This window comes from Ipomoea triloba, chromosome 7 (genome assembly GCF_003576645.1).
Source record: "Ipomoea triloba cultivar NCNSP0323 chromosome 7, ASM357664v1".
NCBI lineage: Eukaryota > Viridiplantae > Streptophyta > Magnoliopsida > Solanales > Convolvulaceae > Ipomoea > Ipomoea triloba.
In genome coordinates, this window is record NC_044922.1 from 13,737,096 (window position 1) to 13,759,449 (window position 22,354).

The following is a 22,354-nucleotide window of genomic DNA, read 5'->3' on the forward strand; positions in this document are numbered from 1 at the left end:
GAAAGGATTAATAGATGCATGGCTTCAAAAATTAATTATATGCGTGAGACATGAGTGTTAATATATATATATATATATATATTATATAAATATAATATATATTATATATTATTATTTATTTATTTATTTATTTATTTTTATGTCGTCTGTACTGTACACATATAGTCTATACACTCCTAAACATTTTTAGTAGAATCTATATATGTGTATACACTCCTAAACATTTTTAGTAGATTATATATATTTGTGTACAGACGACATAAATGTAGTAGAAATATATATATATATATTATATATAGTATATATATATATATATATATATATATATATATATATATATTAAAGATAAAAATGTTTAGGAAATTAGATAGATAGTAGAAGTAATTAATATGTATGTTTAGGAAAGTGATATATTTGTTATTAAGAAATACAAAGTTTCCTAATAAAATAAATTCTTAATAGTTTGCAAAACAGGACCCGGTCAATATTATATTTTTTTTTAGATGATATGGCACCTTCTCATTCACCGCGGTGTATAGCATCTATACACCGGCGGTGCATCAAATATTAATCCTTTTTTGAACGTGAAGCCTTTTCCGAAAGTTCTAATGAGTGAACCATGATATTTATTAAACAATGTTGTTGAACACATATTGTAACACACACATCTCTTCTTCATTTGATGTGCTTCTAATTTCTTTCAATTAATATGAATTATAGTGTGATGATGCAACATGGAACCAACCTTCGTAACAATAGGCCACACTCCTCTCATCATCCTTCATCATATCAAACAACATTGTACTGTTTCATATATATATATATATATATATATATATATATATATATATATATATATATATATATATATATATATATAAAGATAAAAATGTTTAGGAAATTAGATAGATAGTAGAAGTAATTAATATGTATGTTTAGGAAAGTGATATATTTGTTATTAAGAAATACAAAGTTTCCTAATAAAATAAATTCTTAATAGTTTGCAAAACAGGACCCGGTCAATATTATTTTTTTTTTAGATGATATGGCACCTTCTCATTCACCGCCGGTGTATAGCATCTATACACCGGCGGTGCATCAAATATTAATCCTTTTTTGAACGTGAAGCCTTTTCCGAAAGTTCTAATGAGTGAACCATGATATTATTAAACAATGTTGTTGAACACATATTGTAACCACACATCTCTTCTTCATTTGATGTGCTTCTAATTTCTCCTTTTTTAGCATTTGTTGTCCACCTTTGTAAAATGTAGTGCTTAGGTAAAGAATATACATTTTTCTTGAGAAGAACCATCAATTGGTGTCTACAAAGGATGCCCAAAAATTCAAACATGTGACATGCGCACTCTATATTTGTTGACGAACTCATGAATGTCACTATGTACTCTGGTTTTTCTTTGTCAAACTCATGCACCTTATATACTGACTCATGCTCATTAATAATAAACTTTTCTGCAACAAATTGCTGAGAATGAATCAATTCGTCTTGAAACATTCTAAACATCTTTCTTGTATAAACCTTTGCAGCTTCTTCATCCATTGGATACAATGTCTTTAAGATAGGTTTTGAATTCAATGTTTTGAAGGTTTTCTCCCTTTCTTTATTGTACCTTGCATCAAGAGCAACAAACTTACTTATTGGTGTATTAGCATTTATATAATCTTTAAAGTACTTATTCATACTTTCACTTCTTTGAGTAGTAGACATTCCGGCACAAAAACTAGTGCGTACATAAGCAGGAATCCATTTTTCACGAATGGAATACAACTTCTCAAGCCAACTATTTCCTCGTAAACCATACTTATCAAGAATATTTTCCCATTCTACTTCAAAGTCACTAGGCATATATATCCTATGGATACAATGTGAAAATTGAAACTTAAAATCATCAAACTTTTTATAAACATGACTAAGATTTTCTGGAAATTTTTTCTCAATATGCCACATGCAAAAATGATGTGCAGTATTTGGCAAGACCCTTGCAATTGCAGTAGTTATAGCTGCATCTTGATCTGTAATTATTGTTTTTGGATGGCATCCATCCATTGCTCCCAACCAAGTATTCAATAGCCAAACAAATGTTTCCATTGTCTCATCCCATAACAGAGCACAACCAAATAAAATGGACTGGTGATGGCGATTGACTCCAGTGAAAGGAACAAATGGCATTTTATACCTATTTGTCAAATAAGTTGGGTCAAAAGTCACATCTCCAAAAAATTTATAAGCCACTCTAGACCTAGAATCAACCCAAAAACAATTGGCTAGTTGACCTTCTGTGTCCATTTGTATTGCATAAAAAAATCCTGGATTTTTTGATTGACACTCCTTGAAATAATTCAACATTGCTTGTGCATCTCCTTTCTCAAGTTGCTTTTGTCTTTTGTTACTTAAATAATTTTGAATATCTCGCTCAATACAACCAACCCTATCTATTCCCCCAGATTCAGTAACCAAAACAGACATTATTTTACTAGGACGAATTCCAGATTCATCAAGCACGTCAATCAAATTCCTTTGAGATTTTGTCCTCTTTCTATGAACACGGTGAAATCGAGCACTATTAGGAGAAGCAAGCACATGATTATGATCTCTAGTAAATTTAGATATTACCCATTTGTCTTCGTCTTTTCTAGATACAGAAATCATAGCTTTGCATCCCATGCGTGTTTCATCAGGTGGAGGTTTTTTCCTATTGTCCCGCTGTAAATATTTTTTGGTACGGTAACCTTCCTTTGAACAAACAAACTCTTGTCCAATAACCATTTGATTCTTTCTAGACTTTAGTATGCGGCTTTTGTGAATTCCAAATCCTTCATGTTTTGCATAATTAGTATAGCACATTAAAGCATCATCTAGTGATTGAAACTCCATTCCAATGCATAACTCTGTTGTCTCATTATTCAAATCACTCTTCACATTCTCAATGGCATCTTGTTCCATCTCACCTATATTAAATTCACCATTATTCACCAATTCATCATGATTGTTTTCACTGAATTGTGTAGGAATTTCGAAACCATAATCTTCTTCAATTTCAACTATATTATGATCTTTATCGTGGAAAGTAGCCATTATTAATCTGTAAAGAAATATATAATTAAAGGGATTAGAACACAAGTAAAGCCATGAATATGGACATATATCAAGGTGTTAAAGACTATTGTCACCAAGTACCAAAATAGTAAAAGGAACAAAAAAAAAATAGATGAAATAAAATAGTGATTACAATGTTCATCATTCTTAGCCACTAACAAAATTATACATATTATACTCTTAAAATTTAAGACCCAACAACCTATAAATCAAGTTACAAACTCAATCTTTTCACTTTATATTAAAAAGTATAGCTTTTTAGAGTTTACATACAAATTAAAAAAAAAAGAATTATAAATTTATAACATAATTTGAATAATAAAAAATAAATATAAAAAAATAACTTACCGAAGAGAACTCTTTAGTAATGGAGTATTAATAAAGATTCTTAACAGAAAGAAGATTGATAGATTGGGTTCTTATAACAGTGGAATATATATTCTTACAAGATGTTGCAATTGTCTCTAATAGTGACTAAGGTTGTAATTAAATTTAGGAGTTTATTGGTTTAAATAGATTTAAGACTTTAGATAGATATAGGAAATTAGATGACTTTTGTTAATTAAAATTAAAGAATTCTTAATTATAAATATAATAAATTAGAAAGTCTATGCAATATAATTTCCAATGGTTATGTTGTTGAGGCAATAAATATGCTCATGAAGTGTTATCATATAAAATACTAATTTAATTCAATAAAATTCCCAGCAACTATTTGTTATTAGGAAATTTGATGGCTATTTGTTATCATAATTGTTTAGGAAAATATAGTCTTGCAGTGACAATTTGTTATTTCACGAGCAAGTAATTACTTTGCTAAACAAGCAATATACTTTCCTAAAATTACTAATTAATATGTTTAGCAAAGTATATTGTTTACGAAAACAATATACTTATTTATTTATTTATTTATTTATTTATTTATTTATTTACTTTGCTAAACATATTACTTTCCTAAACAAGCATATATATATATATATATATATATATATATATAAAGATAAAAATGTTTAGGAAATTAGATAGATAATAGAAGTAATTAATATGTATGTTTAGGAAAGTGATATATTTGTTAGTAAGAAATACAAAGTCTTAATATTTTGCAAAAAAGGACCCGGTCAATATTAATTTTTTTTTAGATGATGTGGCACCTTCTCATTCACCGCCGGTGTATAGCATCTATACACCGGCGGTGCATCAAATATTAATCCTTATATTAAATATAAAGTTCTAAAATTGTGAACACCGAATTTTTAAATTGTGAATATGGACATGGGTCCACCTTGCAAGGTGTTCATAGCATAATTTGCCGTATAACGATTGGTTTCTCACTTTCCATTTATTTCCCATATATTTCTATTTTCTATCCAATTTGTGTGGACTTAGAGCAAAACTATCAATCAAATTAATGGAAATGCACTACATTAGTCTTCAGGAGAATAGGATCAGGCCCAAGCGAGCTATGAATAGCCCAATTGACTTTCAAGCATCATATCTTCATTTTCATCCACACTAAATCATATATATATATATATATGTGTGTGTGTGTGTGTGTATATATATATATGTGTGTGTGTGTGCGCGCGTGTATATCCATCCCCCATAAACCTAGTACGTGTAAATATTTCCCAATTTGCGTTCCTATTCTTAAAGTGTACATTCCAATTCTTATATCACCACTATTGATTATCTTTATGGGTTATATATGATTATAAAACTCCATTTATTTACATAGAGCCCATGATAGGGAATCAATAGATATGCTGACTGCATACTGAAGATCTGTTCACGGCATTAGGGAGAGATATACCCACATTTAAATGCCGAGAAATTCCATGAAATGGAAAGATCTTCATTATAATCCACGTACTAGTAAAACTGAACTAGAAGTTCAGAAGATAATCTATTTACAATATTAGCAAATAATCTGCCAAATATATATACCGATAATGTATATATACACTGATCATGTTGATCAGAAAAGAGTGACAAGGTCCCATAAGATAATCCCCAAATTGGACCAAATATATTTATCTCAATACTCCTTAGACACCAGAAGTGTAGGAGATCTATCGGTTTAAGAGATATGAAACATAATGCTAGCAAAGAAGCATTGTCACTCTTGTCCTAAAAAGGAATTATGTCCTAAAGACATCTGTCCAGAAGACAAAAACCCTAGTAAGGTGCACCAAACAAACATAATACTAGGGATGCGGAACGATCAGATCTTAATATTTGGGAAATGTTAACGATCTGATTAATTATCATGAATTTGGGAGAAAACTATATATTATAGTTGTCGACAACACACGCCTATATAATTGCTAATTTAAATAAACTGGATCCAGGTGAGGTGCCAGATGCATGCTCATTATTTAATATTTAAAAGAGCAATTAAGGCAAAGCTCGACTCGCTAAAACAGATTCTCTTGACAATACATACACCATTGAATAATAACCCTGTTGATTGCAAATGAATGTTTGTATGAAAGAGAAATGAAAACAATAAGGTGATATAATAGCGAGTGTTTGTAGCATATGGGTTAACGCAGAAACCCTTGATTAATTTTAATCAAATCTCCCATGTACGATGACATTAAGTTCCGCTATACAAGATAATTGGCAGTACAAACTTAGATATGCAGCTAATAAACGTCATGACAATAAGGTCACTGGACGGTATGGTCTTTATATGATCTTAGCACAGATCACAATTAACTGAGAAATTTTCTCCTGAAGTAGGAAAATGTAAAAATCGAAATATACCGTAGTACTTATTGAATCATAAAGAGCTTAATGGTATTAGCTCCAAAAATGACTTTTAGAAATTAAAAGACTTGGAAAACCAAGTATTATCTCGACCTGTAGATCGAGTATTTCCTTGAACTCATCACACTAACGGTTATATCTCTTGCAGAAGATAAGGAACCGTTTAGACTCAAAAATGATACTGAGGACACTTTAGGACCTGAAGTCCGTTTCTTCATTATTGGAACACTACGAAAGAACCAGAAGTTCCGTGATCATATTAGAACTAACATTGTCCATACAGTGAAATCACTTATAACTCCTAGTGCTCCAAGTATCATCTAGTAAACTTATGCAATAAACCACTGAGTGTTTCTCATAGATCACTTGGTATTGACTCCTTTTTCAAAACTAGTTATGTGTGTTATTCAAACCACATAAGCTCCAAAAGAGTCACGAGAATCATTGTATAAAATATTAACTTATAGTAACAATCCTGAAGGTTGTCATATCACCTCCTCTACGATCCCTTTGAAACAACTATTCTACTTTAAGCAATGTAGAAATTGAAGATTGTTATCTTCAGGGGGGAATGCAGACTACATTTACTTAAATCAATCCTGAAGATTGGGTGTATCCTAAAAGGACCAACAATTGTACTCTTTTGCAACCTATATCATGCACTCTTTTCCTCACTAGATTTTTCCCAATGGGTTTTTCTAGTGTGGTTTTTAACGAGGCATGATTATAATATGATAAACGGGAAGAAAGTTGCAAATAAATACTTAAATAGACGAACCCCGAAATCCTGAAGATTATGCCCTGAAGGCTTATGATTGTACTCTTTTTCCCTTAACTAAGTTTTTCCCACCGGGTTTTCTTAAGTTAAGGTTTTTAACGAGGCAATCAGGAAGGTTGTTGTCTTCAGGGGGAGCAACAACATACACAAAGATTATTGGTCCAGAAGACCACCAACTCTTGCAAATCCTGAAGATTAAACGCAACAAGTTATGGTTGTACTCTTTTCCCTTAACTAAGTTTTTTTCCCACTGGGTTTTTCTTAGTGTAAGGTTTTAATGAGACAACCAGGACTATATATGAAATTATAAATATCATGTACTCTTTTATTGTCTAGGTTTTTCCCACAGGGTTTTCCTAGCTAATTATTCATGAGACAAGGTCGTGGTCAAATAATGTCCAAGGGGGAGTGTTATAATAGTATTTTATTAGTGGACATTATTGCTTGTAACAGTTGTAACGGACGCAATTATTCCTCATTATGTATCCCATTATTGTACCCCTTTATATATGTGTGTGGAATGATGAATAAGAATACACCTGATTTTTGTCTCTATTACTTTGTCTTTACTTTTCTGCCTACATCATGTTTGAGCTAATAGGTTTCACAACAGTACAATTTGAATAATTATATGAAAAAGAACAACCCAATAACCATTTAGTCAAACTGGTTAGAATGACCCATAAATGAGATGTTTTTTAGTACTACTAACTCTATTACATTATAGTACCTGTTCGTTGAAGTACAAAGAGTTAATATCGTCTCGAGGCTCAATCTCATGACCTCTCATTTGGGAGAGTCACCACATGCCACTTGACCATGAGATAATTCTAGGGCATAATTCTAGGGCATGAGTTGAGCAGATCACAAAAGGAATTTAGCAGACCATATGAAGCTGAATCTGCCCTCAAAAAACACCAAATATTCATAAGTGCAGTCTGCAAAGCCTTCACCATCAATGGTGGACTTATAAACTTCCTGGTATTATATTGCACCCAATCAGAAAACGGGAACAGCAAAAATCCCAGATTTTGAAGCCTGCATATATGGAAAGCAGTCAACAGCAGCCACCAACAAATTAAAGCATTTAACATCCTTACTCAACAACACATAATAAATGAATGTTAATTATTAGCCTTTGTAAAGTCAGCATGCATGGTGCAATTATCATGGATTTCATTATAGAAAACTTATCAGATATGATCCATGTATTGCTTCTTTTTTCTTTTTTTCTTTTTTCTTTTTTTATTACAATGAGAAACAAAATGTCAGTATCAACAACATAAAGAAATTTAGGTTGGGCAATGACAACATCTGCAAAATAAAGTGGTTGAATCTCCCGGGTGGAGAGTCCAAAATAAGGGAACCTTGTGCCAGTGAAGAATGGTGTATTTAATTTCATCCAGTCAGCACAAACATTTTTTTTAAAAAAATTTACCGGGTCTTTCTCTGTCCGTTTAATAGTTCGGGTCCACCTGTGTTATAAATTTACCGGGTCTTTCTCTATCCGTTTAATAGTTCGGGTCCACCTGTGTTAGCCCCGAAAGGCACATGAGTTGGCCCAGGGAGAAACATTTGTATTTCAATAGATATGCTTAAATGCTTAATGGTATAGCTCCAATCTATATGGAATAGACCCAATATGGTTCCACAAGGTAATAGTAGGATCATTATTCTATGGAACATGGTACAAAAGCACATTATTCGTGAACATAAATTAAAATATATTATTTGAGTATTGAAACTATATTATTTTGTATATTATCAAATAATATACATTCAGTACAAAAATAATATATTTTTAGTATATTAAAAATGTACCTTATATTTATGAAAAATACATTATTTGAGTACTGAAAATATATTATTTTGTATATATTATCAAATAATGTGCATTCATTTCACAAATAATATACTTTTAGTATATTAAAAATGTACCTTTGTATTCATGAAAAGTACATTATTTAAGTACTGAATATACTATCAAATAATGTATATTCAGTACACAAATAATGTACTTCTTGTATATTAAAAATGTATCTTGTATTCATAGTCCAAAAAAAAATTACCGTAATATATAGTAACCTCAATCTAACATCATTGAGTTGCAATTAATAATTCCCTCAATCTAAAGCCCATTTGTCAACAAATCAACAAATATGTTGTTCTTTATTACCAAATCCATTAGCCAAACATCAAATTTGATGATAAAGTTGTAATTTTATTATGTTAGCACATTAAAGGTGTAGTCCCTTGCAAACAATCGACGATGTTCTTGAGTATTCATGCCATTTGAAAATTTTGATTGTTTTAAACAAACTAACAAAGGTTCTACAAGCTTTAAAAAAAAAAAAACAAACAAACAAACAAACAAACAAACAAAAACAAAGGTTCTACAATGTTAATGCATGTAAATTACAATTTTACCCTTTGATTTGATAGCTACCCAACAAATTTAGCTTTAAAGGACTAAATTTGACAACTTATCAATATTTTAAGCAGATCAATTTTTAAGTTAATGATCAAATATGAAAAACTCAATAATAAAAAAATCTTTCAGTCAAATGAACTCAATTATTGAGCTACCATTCACTAAAATTTATGATTATTGCTAACTATTCAATTCTTGATTCCAGTAGTTAATTAGTTAGTAGTTAGAGCTTCGTTGAGACTAGCTACTTTTTGTTATACTTGCATTAATTTCATCGTGACAACGTATTCAAACGTGAGAACAATAAATACCAGTCTGGGCATTAGTCTAGTGAATAAGAAGTCTTATTTAATACTTGCTTTTAACGGCAAGGTGGGTTGAATTCTTGCCAAGAACATTGAGATTTTCGGACTGAGTTGGACTCCTTATGCATAGAAGTGTGCGCTTTGGTGTTGAACCTCAGAGTTAGATTGACTATAAATATAGCCCGAGAAAGACATAAACCTAAGTTATATATTGATAGGGCCATGGGGTCTGGGCCCAATGTTGATTGGATTGAGAAAGGAAGACCCAAGCGTTAATTAGGTCTAGAAATAATTAGAGCGATAACATTATTTTTGGGGCCTAAATTGGATGGAGAAAAAAAAGTTTGGGGCCAAAGTGTGGTAAGGCATAAAGTACACGGGCCAGAGCACAAAGACTTAAGGGATATGGTGTAAAGTGAAGAAGGTAAGAAAGTTGGGACTTAAAGTGTGGTAAGGCGTAAAGTACATGGAGCCATAGCACAAAGCTTAGGAAAAAGGGTTAAGGACGAGTTTGGTAACGCAATATGGAGCACAATCAGTGAAAAAAAAAAGTGGTGGGGAAGAGTGGGTTGCTTGGGTCGTGGGAGCGTCGACCGACGACCCTAATGTTGAATCTAGGCTGGTTAGTGAGTAGCGAACCCCGTTGGGGGATTGCCAAAGACAAGTTGGTGGACTGCTCCTGGTCGGGTTTATTGCTCCCCGGTATTTTTGCCACTCGCCATACCGTCATAGTTCTATCGGCAATCAGAGGGCCCTGTCTTATAGCTCGTTCGACTGTGTCAGACCACTCGGATGGTTGGCGAATGGCTCGTCTTAGATGGAAAACCCTTGGAATAAACTGCTAGTGCAGTGAGGTGGCTAGGTAGGGATATGTGCGCAGTCTTCGGACATTTGGCTAGGACGCCAAACTTGGTATGCGATGTTCCATGCAGGGAGATGTTTGCGGGAAAGCACAACACTTAGTGGAACACGTGTATGGCGTAGTGGTCCACACACCTGCCCATGGCGTGTGACCCTGGGAGTAGTATAAAAGGTAGGAGTAGTTTTCGTTTTAGCCCATCATCAGCTCTTATGTTCTCTTGATGTTCCCGCCCCCCCCCCCCAATTAATGATGCAATACGTCATTTGTCTTTTGCGGTCTACTAGTAGTAGTAGTCCACTCCTGTGGTTGGCTGGCTAGTTGGGCCCCTTGGGCCAAATTTATCCCCTTTGTTTGTTCAATACACTTGTAGCCCATTTATATAATTTGAAGGGTACGTGTTGGGCTCTATTAATCCAATACACTTTTCGTACCTATTACCCGTTATCAACCTAGTTTTATAGTGCATCTGGTTTAATAAAGAAATTACACACACACACACACACACACACACACACACACATATATATATATGGGTTCCTGTACAGTTGATGGTCTCAAGTGCGGTTGCGCGGTTAAATTTGAGCCATTGATCTTGCCTAAATCAACATTCAGGATTAACAATGATTAAAAAATGCGCGGTGATAATTTGGTCTTTTTGCATTTATGTCAAATTTAAGGTGCGTGAATTTCCTTCTTAAGGTGCGTGGTTTTCTTTCTTAAGGTGCGTGGGTTTTGTGTGCTTAAGGTGAGTTAGTTGTTAAAACTTAAGATACATGAATTTCCTTCTTAAGGTGTGTGGTTTTCCTTCTTAAGGCGCGTGGTTTTCCTTGTTAAGGTGCACGATTTGTGTGTTAAGGTGCGTGATTTGTGTAGTTAAGGTCAACCATTTTAACCTTTAGATGCGTGGTTTGTGTGCTTAAGGTGCATGGTTTGTGTACTTAAGGTGCGCCATTTAAAACATTTAGGTGCATGATTTGTGTTCTTGAGGTGCTTTGTTTGTGTGCTTAAGGTGTGTGATTTGTATACTTAATGTGTGCCATTTTGATGCTGAAGGTGCGTGGTTTATTTATTAATTTTATAAATAATTTCATGAATTCCTTTATGTTGTCTGTTATCCTAGGTGCTCAATGAGGGGAGAACGTGCGTTTTTACGTGGAGCAATCCCGCTGAATATATATATACACCTCAACATGCAAGTTGACCGGCACTTCCAATTATATCCACTCCACCTACAATGATGTATTGGTTGGTATATACAAGTAAACTCGATTTTCATTCGTTTTATATGGGCCCTAATTCCATATAAAGAATTAAAGTTTCATAATTTTATTTTCAACGGATATGGATCTCACAGAACTTTTGGAGTTAGCGATGAATGATACTGTTGCCGATTTATAATCTTTTAGATAAGATTCGATTAAGATGTTTGTAACGAATACGTTAGTCGCCATTTTATATTAGAGTTTAAACTCAGTCCAACTCAATTCCTTTCAACATATTGTAATTTGTTGATATCTTTTATATATTCCAAAAATTGGTCAAGACCTTATAATCTAGTGCCACCCGGTTGCACTCCTATATGAAAGAGGTGTGTTCGAGTCTCAGTGGATGCGATATTAACTATTTGTGCTTCAGTAGGTGTAACAAAGTCAATAGTACTCAATACATATATACCAAAAGTTGGATAGAACTCAAATAATTCTAAAAAGTGAAAAGTGTCAAATTAACAAACCATTAAATCAATAATTTTTGTGCAATTAATTAAGTCATTGAACTTTTTTTTAGTTCTACTGACTCTGTTACAACTTACAATGTAGTATTTGTTCAAATATACTTTCTCAGCCTATTGAAGTACAAAGAGTCAATTAAAATATGTGCAATTGAACAATCAAATATGCAAAAAGTGTGCAATTGAGATATTTTTCTGATTTTTTCAATAGAGTTTAATTACATTACTTACATGTTATATACTAATAATAGTTTAATTTCCCGTACTGTGTTAGTTGGGAGGAAATATTTAAATATTTTCAACTCAAATTGCACTAGAAAGAATTGATAACAAATGTCCTAGTTACACATATTTTGCTTGTTTAATGATTCAATTATACACGTTTGAAGTTCAATGACCTAATTGTACAAATCTATAAGATTAGTTGCCTATTTGATATTTTTTCCATTCTAAAAATAAACAAATGGACATTAAAAATATAATTTGCATACAAAATTTTATATACAATCCAATTTACATACATATGTTGGCATGGTCTCACAACTCCTGGTGTTAATTGGGTATTAGTGGACGTGACCTTTTGTTAATCGATCAAAAGGAGGCTACTTAAGTGGATATTGTAAAATTATGTACAAAATTTTGTATCTAGCGGTTGTTGTTTATTAACTTAAGATCCCAATATAAATTGTAAGCTAATCATGAGATTATAATCAAGAAGTGTAAGTGATTTGACAAAGTAATAGGAAAAGGAAAGGGTTCTCAATCACCCGGGGTGAGCCAAGAGAAATGTGTCTAGCTAGTTTAGCAAAATGTCAACCCATTTTATGGTACATGTATGTTGTATTTATAAGTTATGGTGACATCTAGCCGCTACAAAATGAATAAACTATAGATGTGTGTCTGATGGTAGCTCTCCTCATCATTAGAGTTCTCAACAAGAATATAAAACAGTTGTAACAAAATTCACACGTTGTTAAGACTAACGGTTAGGTTGCGCATTTGTCCCGAATGAAGTTGGATAAGGTGCACTTAGCTTTTAAAGAGTGACCTATAAATAATATAAGATATAGCCCGTCCAAGATATTGGCAAATAATATAAGATGTAGCCCTAAATAGTGGGCACTGAGAATCGAACCCTAGTATATGAGTTAAAGGTTAAGACCTCTAGCCGCTGAACCAGGAGATTGAGTGAACCTATGGATGATGATTTAAGTGGTGGCGTCAATGGTTCCTTATATAGTGTAGATGGCCTTCTAAATCGTTGACAAATGTACGACATCGACTTGCCTTCAATCTTGGCAGTACGCGTATCCTCTCACTACTTAGATGTCAACGATATGCAAACGACTAAATAGAACGTCCTACCTTTTTATATACAAGATGCATGGTAGCTTGGTTGTTTGGAATTTGTGTTGTTATATTATTATTATGCTAGAGATCTTGGGATTGATTCCCCATTGTAGGTCATCTTTTGTTTATTTTGCTCCATGTTTCCTTCTTTCCTTAGCAATAAAAATAAACCTCCATTGGGTCAATATCTATTTAGTATATGGCCCCAGGGTCCGATGTTCCATATTAACCTCAATAATATAGTTGATTGACTAAATATTAAGCATCATTAAATTAGACTGGCTTATGTCATTATAAAATGAAGAGTCGAAGTGACTACACGAAAGGTGATTGATCTATTGCGCAATTATGGACGTTCACAAAGTCACAAGCAACTTGCCCAATAATGCTAAAATTGTTTTATATGTTGATCGATATAGAATATAATGCATGTTGAATGCGTCTAAAGTTAAAATTTGTTGTAAGTGTCCATTGACTTAATGAAATTTGTGACCCACTGCATGTTAGTGGTTGGAATTAGTTTTCGGGTACGGTTCAAGTTCACTTGTCTTCGTTGCACTAAGGAAAAAAAAATGTATTTTTAGTTTATTAATTATTCTTTATTTTTTTTGAAAACAAACCAAAACTCATATTATTAAAGTAAATTATCAATACATGAAGGAAAAGACAGACAACCAACCTAATGAACGAGTTTGAGAACGAGTAGCTCGAGCCAAAACATGAGCAAACTTATTCACTGATTAAGAGACATACTGAATAGACACTTTCTCAAAATGTCGTTTTAATTCACGACACCCGCTCATCACACAACCTGCATACGATAAATCCAAGGACATATCATTCAACGATCTGCACACAGCCTAACAATCATAAAACACAGCTACCTAGCTTGGTGAAACATTGATCTTCCACACACGACAAAGCTTCCTTAACTGCAAGCTAAGCGCCTCTGTTAAAATCAAGTTTTTTACTAATAACTTCCACACACAACCTGTACATGAACTTGTTAAAATCAAGTTTTTTACTTTTATAAATGAAAAATCAAGACTAAAGAATATTATAATTAAAGAAGAAACATTAAAATGCTCTAAAATACCCATGTACTAATAAGTAATATTTTAATAGAGTTTATTAATTTTGTTGATCTAAGGGTTAAAATGGTAACCTTTTAAAGAGTTAGAGATATATATTATAACAGTAAAAAGTTAGGAACTAAAATGACTAGCAATAAAAAAATTGAGGGGCTAACAATGCATTTTTATCTTATAAAAAATTATACCATGCACCTCAAGTTCACCTTACAATTAAAGTGAGCTAATCTTGGTACATGTTAATTTTTAGTACACTACATGTTCATTTGTAGAATTGTAGTAGGTTTAATTTATTATATTTAATATAGTTAAGTTCATCATTAGCCTATTGTAAATTTATTTTTAATGTATTGTAAGTTAAAATGATTCTACAATATACTAAAAATAAAATGTAATATATTAAAATAAAACATATATCAGGTCCATCTTGTTGGTTGCCGTGGTCCCACTATCTTTTGCCCGGTGTTCATTGGGTATTAGTGGACACTGCCAAAAGTTAATCAATCAAATGAGGCCACTTCAACATATGTTGTAAAATTATGTGGAAAAAAAAAAACATATATATTTGTAGGTGTTTATTGACTTACGATGCGAGCATAAACTTTAAGTTAATTAAGAATAAGCAAAGATTATAACCGAAAAATATAAAGGAGTAAACGACAATGTAAGGGTACTCTTTTTTTTTTTTTTTTTTTTTGAAAATACAATGTAAGGGTACTTGATTATATTATTCGGGAAGAGCCAAGAACAAACCGTCTAGAATTTGAGAAACCCGATGAAACTGTCTGACTTGAAATCCGATAAATCGTCACATTCTTGAGGTCGAATTCCAAACGGGTAATCTGACCCGTTAACATATTTAAGGCGGGTAATGATAATCGGGTTGGTGGTATATATTAAATACCCACCAACCCGTCCGAATATTCGATATATATATATATATATGATTTATGTATATGTATATTATATAACCTAAACTCACATTGACCCCGACACAACTGAAAAGTGAACCCCACATATATTTATACCACAAAATAGCCACTATAATATTATATCAAATATTAATGGACTAATATCACGTACAATCGATAGCATTATAACATATGTTATACTATATAGACTATAATAATATAACACACGGTTAATAAACAAATATTTTTTTGTCACTTAATATAATTAATTTCATAAACACGATTGGAAATTTACAGATTTTTGTCCAGTTTTGAATGGAAAAAAATATCCTTCATTTATTTGGCTGAAAAAAGGCGTTTCCGTCCAACTACATGTATTTAGAAATTGAAGTATTGTAAATTTGTGTCCACCTGCTAAATGGGAGGAAATTTCCCTTCACAAGTACAAATGGATGAAATATTGGACGACACTTATTTTTAAATTGTTAATTTCTTTAAAATTTTCGTCCACCACAAAAATAAAATAAAATACAGGTTGGCAACCTGAACTCTAGAAGGATTTGTTTTTTAATTTTTATTTTACAAAGAAAATCCACAACCATGTTTTCAAAAAAAAAAAAAAATCCACAACCACTACTAATGGTCTAGTGGGCGTGCACTTGGCAAACCCCACTCCTGTGAGAATCATGCTCCACAATAGAACTGTTAAATTACATTAGGGTTTTACTTTGTACATTATAATTTCTTATGTTTCTTCTTTAATTTACTACACTCTTCATTTTTGTTAATTCATATGTAAAATAATGAACTTAATTTTAACAGGATTGTGTAATGGAGAAAATAAGGATAATGGACTGCAATGAAGGGGGAAAATTTAGAGAAAGAGGTTATTAGTTTTTTGTTTTGCATATGAAATACCAAAATTAAAGAGGTTATAAAGAAGAAAAGGTGTGTTTGGTTCGCACATGGGAATCGAAATTGGTATGGGTATCAAATACTTGGTAAGGGTAATGGGTTTCGGTGAAAGTATTTTGCATGTTTGGTAGTAGGGTGGAATGGGAATGATTATTAATAGTTGGGGAAGAAAGGAGGAAGGGAAATGAAACCCTTATTTAATAAGGGTATGAGTTTTTCAATTAATGGGGTATTCCAAACCAATAGTAGTATTCTAAAAACCCGTCAACCAAACAATAACAATCACTTTGATACCCATACCTTACACCAAAACCCGTCAACCAAACACACCCTAAGAAATTATTAAAATATTTAAGTACTAAGTAAAACCCTAACATAGTTTAACTTCAGCTAAAATGACATTTTAAGTGGCTATTTTGTGGTACAAATATATGTGGGTCCATTTTCAATTTGAGTCGGGTCAAAGTGGATTCGGGTTCTCCATAGTTAAATGAAAAAATCGATATATTGTATGCTCAAAATAGATAATGGTGAATGAGAAATTAATTATCAAAGTAGACCCCTCAATTTGAGTTGGAAAATTGAGATACTACTATATATACAATTCCTTTCCTTTCTTTAAATTGGATGGAAAAACTTTTCCCTTTCCATAAATTTGAGGAAAATGATATTTGTCTCCGTTTGGTTCATGGAAAATAGGAAAAGTTTTTCTTAGTCATGAGGAAAAAGTTTTTCAAGGGAAGAAGAGGTATTTTGTTTTCCATGGAATTTGAAATAAAAAATGAGCTGACATGACTATTTTGCCATTGTGATTCATTTTTACTTTTATTATAATTATTATTGTGCAGGGGTATATAAGTATTTATACTCATAATTCTTACAATTTCAAGTCTAACTAAATAATGAAATCAGTATTCCTAGTAATTTCTTTTCCAGCAACAAAATAATGGAATCAATATTCCTAGTAATTTCAATTCCATTTCACCTCAAATATTTTCTGTGAACAAAATAGTAAGTGTTCTTACATCAAAGGACAAAAAATCAATACATTCTGATGGAATAATATAATTTGCCATATTGTTGTTGTTGTTGTTGTTTATAATAATATTAATAATATTAGTCAAAGCAAGAAGGAGCTCAGGCAAGGAAATAGAGAAGGCTACGGGAAGTTGCAACTGCACATGAATAACATTATATAAAGGCTCAGAAAGATTAGACAAAGGACCCTAGGCTCATTCAGTCCTAAATAACGTAACCCTACGTATTCTTCTTCCTCTTTTCCATTGGCCATGGCTGCCTTTGTACATATACTACACCTACAACATAGTGAATTTCGATTTCGACTTGGCTTAGCCCAATCAATAGTCTAGCTTCCCCGAGTCCCTGAAACTCAAGTTGCAGGGGAGGTCAACTCACCACAACCCTCGAATAGACAAAGAGAGGGTAGTGCCAGTCAAGATAGATGAGATCAGCCCCGATTGCCTAATGTCTAGCCCTAGGACTCCAAGACGAAGTGGTCATTATCCAACCTGCGACCTCGCCAAACCACCTCACCGAGCGGCTCCAAGGAGTAGTCCAACCCCCTCAACTTGGCATAGGGGTGCCATAGGGGGTCGTGCAAAGGTGGTTGACAGTGGACCTTCACCCCGACCCCTCCAAGACCGAGCGAGATGTTTGAGACCCGGCCTCCCAAGGAGCCCGAGCTCGGTTACCATAGCACAAAGAGTCCTGACTCGGGTACCATGAGGACAAGGAACCCAAGCTTAGCAGCCATGAGCGCAAGGAGCCCAAGCTCGGCCACCAAGGACGACTTGGATGATCCGAGTGGGCTAAGGGGTCCCAAAGGCCCAAGAAATGGGTTTTTGGACCCCCTAGGAGACTGGGCCGCGACTAGCAAATTATTCCTCTAAATGTGTGAGGACCCGAGCAGCATCATGAGCCCTGGAACTCTTCAGCGAATCATTAGAACTAGTACGACAGATTTGGAGAACCAAGGAGCGGGTTGGACCCCTAGGGAGTCTCGAGCCAATATCGTTGTTCTAGAGAAGGTGCCGAGCGACCCAACCTTGGAACCCGAAGCTATTTTATTTTTCAAAGGTAAATGGGAGGCTTGACTCCAAACATCGACATATGTTCTCCCTTGTAAAATTTGCAAAGTCTAACCTCGCCTAGCACAAGGCAAAGTAATCAACCTTATAGTCGCGGTCATGCGCTCCGTCCTTGACCTTGGCATTCCCTAACGGTAGTATAGGGGGGATGCCCCCGCTCACCACCTAACAGAAGAACCTATTATGGGCAGCTTGCCCCTTGACAAGGTCGATGCCAAGCAGGTGAGGAGAGCCTACCTGTTCCTCGGTGATATACTATATAAGAGGTTAAGTCTATAGGTCTACCTGGTCCTCCCCGTGCAAGCCCGACCTACCTGCTGGTTATACCACCTCAAAGAGTACAAGAAGACAGGTGTCCTACCCCCGAACGAGGTGGGCATGTAAACTCGTGAAGAGGAGAGATCCAACCTACCTACTACTCGGGGACATACTCTACAAGAGGTCTTACAACGGCACCCTGCTGCGTTGCTTGTACCCCGACGAGACAAGGCTCGTCATAGAGGAGATCCACAGGGGTACCTGCTCAGCCCATCAAGGGGCCTACACCATGGCTAGGAAGGCAATCCTACAAGGTTACTTCTGGCCCAGCATGGGCAAGGAGTGCGTTGACTATGAAAGGAGGGAGATAGACGTCATCTTATGGGCATACCACACCACACTGAGAAGAGCCACTAGGGAGACCCCATTCTCTTTGTCCTATGGTTTTAAAGCTCGAGCTCCCACAGAGGTAGCCATACCACATTGATGAGGGGAGAAAAGTTGTAGTAATCTGTGCCAAGAATTACCAACGATAAGCCAAGGTCTACAATGACAAGTGTGTCCGACCTCGTTACTTCTAGTTCGGCGACTACGTCTTGCGGAGGCGTGTACGGCAAGCTAACACCAAGAAGGGGGCAAGTTCGCCAAGAGGTGGGAAGGCTCATGCGTGGTAGCAACCATGGTCTGTCCTAGCAGCTACAAGCTCAAGACGCCAAAAGGAAAGATGATAAATAGAGTATCGAACTCCGAGCACTTATTTAGATATTTTCAATAATCCCATTCTTGCAAGGTGGTCCGCCCCCTTTAACTCTAATAACAACAATAAAAATTTGTCATAGACTCATTTTCACTACTTTTAGGGGGGAAGGGGGTACTTACCCAACCCCCAATCCCTAAGGGGGCACGAGGTCCGGCCTCGCGTACTAACCCCGTCAGAAGAACCTAATTGCCCAGTGTCTAAGGACTCGGGTCGAAGGGCTATCATACCCTAAGGGGGCACGAAGCCCAACCTCGCGTACCAACCCTGACGGAAGAGCCTAATGGACTGGTGTCTAAGGACTCAGGTTGAAAAGCTATCACCTTAAAAGGGCACAAGGTCCAACCCCGCATACCAACCCCGATGGAAGAGCTTAACGACCCGGTGTCTAAGGACTTGGGTCGAAGGGCTATCACCCTAAGGGGGCAAGTGGTTCTACCTCATTAACCACCCAACAAAAGAGCTTTTTGACCGAGAGTACCCTTGACCAAACAACTACATGCTACGTAGAAAAACAAAAACAAAAAACAAAAAACAAAAAAAAAATCAAACCGCAAGCTAGTCCATGGCACAGGGTCCAACCCCTAAGTAGAGCTCAAGCCTCGACCTTGATATCAATGATCGAAGTCACCAAGTGGGGGTGCAGAGATGGAGTGGCACTCGTCGAGGGCCCGACCCTAGCCAAGATCCCGGTTGAGTTCAACCTCGGCATTGACATTGAGCCAAGTCCTCACGCCAACCCTTCGATCGAGGTGGTAGGCCTAGCAGGTGCACAGGAGAGGTTGAATTCGGCCATGCCACCCCCTCCCAACCAATCACAAGTTCAACCACAGGGAAGGGATGCGTGGGAGTAATGAAGCAAGATATGGGTGATACAAATCAAAGCAAGAAGGGTGAAAATTTCAAGATGCGGCTCGAAGTAGGCATGTCTGAATTTTCAAGGCGCAGCTCGGAGTAAGCAGGTCAGAATATTTCAAGATGCAGCTTGGAGTAGGTGAGTTGGAATTTTCAAGGCACAACTCGAAAAATTATGAGGCGCCAATCGGTGATTTATGAGGCGTAGGTCATTAATTCACAAAGCAGGGCTCGGAGTATCTATTCTCCTTCACTGACAACTTCTCGCAACTCATAGAGTGGGGGACTGATGATGGATATATTAGAAATGGAGCAAACCGACCCTGAAAGACGGAGCAAGGAAGACTCAAGTGGACCCGGGGCCCCGAGGTAGAGCCCCATGCTCAACCCGAGTAGCCCAGACCGAGCCCATGCTTGGGCCTCGACCCACCAGGCCCCAGTCCTCAACCAAGGCCGAGAGAGTGCTCGACTGTGGTGCTTGGTTGGAGTGCTCGGCGGGGGTGCTCAGCCGAGCGCGGTCCAAGTTGTTACAACCAACTCACCCTTCTTAGGGAGGCAGTTAGGAGAGGCTAGTTAGTATATAAACCTAGTCTTTTGTCTTATTAAGACATCATGTAACTATTGTAAGAGCATTATAACGCGTTAATACAGGATTATCTCCGTGATACACACATTCTTTGTCTTTTCTATCGTATTATTATCCATTTATTTTTTATTTATTGGATTTATTAATTCGAACCGCGTGTTAATTAAATCTATCACATTATTCAATCTTGACTTATTGGTCAATAGCAAATTGATTAACGTATTGTTCTCTATCTGCAACCTCCTTCAGATCAATTCAAAGATATTATGCTATTATGAATATATAATGCCTCAACTAAATTAGTTGAGAAAGAAATCTTATAATTAAAGAGTCAGTTCTAGATAGAATGATTTATACATTCAATCTTGACTTATTGGTCAACAGCAAATTGATTAATGTATAAATTGTTCTCCATCTGCAAAGTCCTTCAAGTCGAAGATATTAAGATATGCTATTATGAATATATAATACTACCTCAACTAAATTAGTTGAGAAAGTAGTTATTAATAAACCCTTCCCTTTATACGGGAGGTGGTGGGTTCGAGCCTCAGTGAAGGCAATACTGACTCTTGTGCTTCAATAGGTTGAGAAAGTAGTTATGAACAGATACTGCATTGTAATAGAGTTAGTAGTATTCAAAAAAAAAAAAAAATAGTTGAGAAAGAAATCTTATAATTAAAGAGTCAATGAATGACCAGTGCTAGAAGCCTAGAATGATTTACGGTTTGAATAAATATCACCATAATTTTAATTATACCGATAAATATTGTGTTAATGTAAGAGTTATTATGATTCGCGCTTAATTACTACTATTATGATCCAATAAAAGAAGATTTGATTTTGATTCACAATTATAATTTTAATCAGACTATATAATAGTTCAAGAAAAAAAAAATATAATAGTTCAAGATTTCTAGTTAAGAATATTCATGGACTTTTAGAATTGAAATTAATAGTTGTTGGTGAGAGGGGCTAGATTTACTTAAATATGAGGGTATGAGTTATAACGCGCGCTACTAGAAAACGTTTTAGCTATAATGAAAAATGTAATGGAACGAATTATGTTGTGAATTTGTAACAGAATTTGTAATGAGATTGCATTCCATTGCAATGTTGCAACGGAAAAAAATTCCCTTGCAATTTTGATACCAAAAAAAAATTGATGGAAAATTTTTTGCAAAGGAAAGTGCAATGGAAAATTAAATCTGTTGTCTTTTTTTTAATAGAATTTGTAACAACCTTTAATTATGTTTAAAAGTTTTATCAACTTTTAAAAATTAGCGATTTTGTAATGGTATTTGCAACGGAATACAATGTCATTGCAAAAGTAGCCTTGCAACGAAATGCATTGCAACAAATTAAATTTTTCTTACAATTTTTTAAAATTAATTATTTTGCAATGATATTTACAACTGAATAAAAGTTCATTGCAAAAATAGCATTGCAATAAAAAAATAAAAATAAAAAAAGTAGCAAGGGAAAATTGCAACAAAATAAGTTTTCGTTGCAATTATTTTAAAATTAATTACTT

The 22,354-nt window shown here is 34.7% G+C and overlaps 1 protein-coding gene across 1 annotated transcript; it reads right to left on the minus strand.

The window, feature by feature from the left end:
* Window positions 1–1,105: 1,105 nt before the first annotated feature.
* Window positions 1,106–3,097, minus strand: LOC116024175 (protein FAR1-RELATED SEQUENCE 5-like). Its single transcript, XM_031265076.1, has one exon. The coding sequence runs from the start codon at window positions 3,095–3,097 to the stop codon at window positions 1,106–1,108; it is 1,992 nt and encodes a 663-aa protein (XP_031120936.1).
* Window positions 3,098–22,354: the final 19,257 nt, after the last annotated feature.

Excerpts from the sequence above, each read along its gene's own strand:
- LOC116024175 (XM_031265076.1), bottom strand. The coding sequence starts at position 3,097 with ATGGCTACTTTCCACGATAAAGATCATAATATAGTTGAAATTGAAGAA.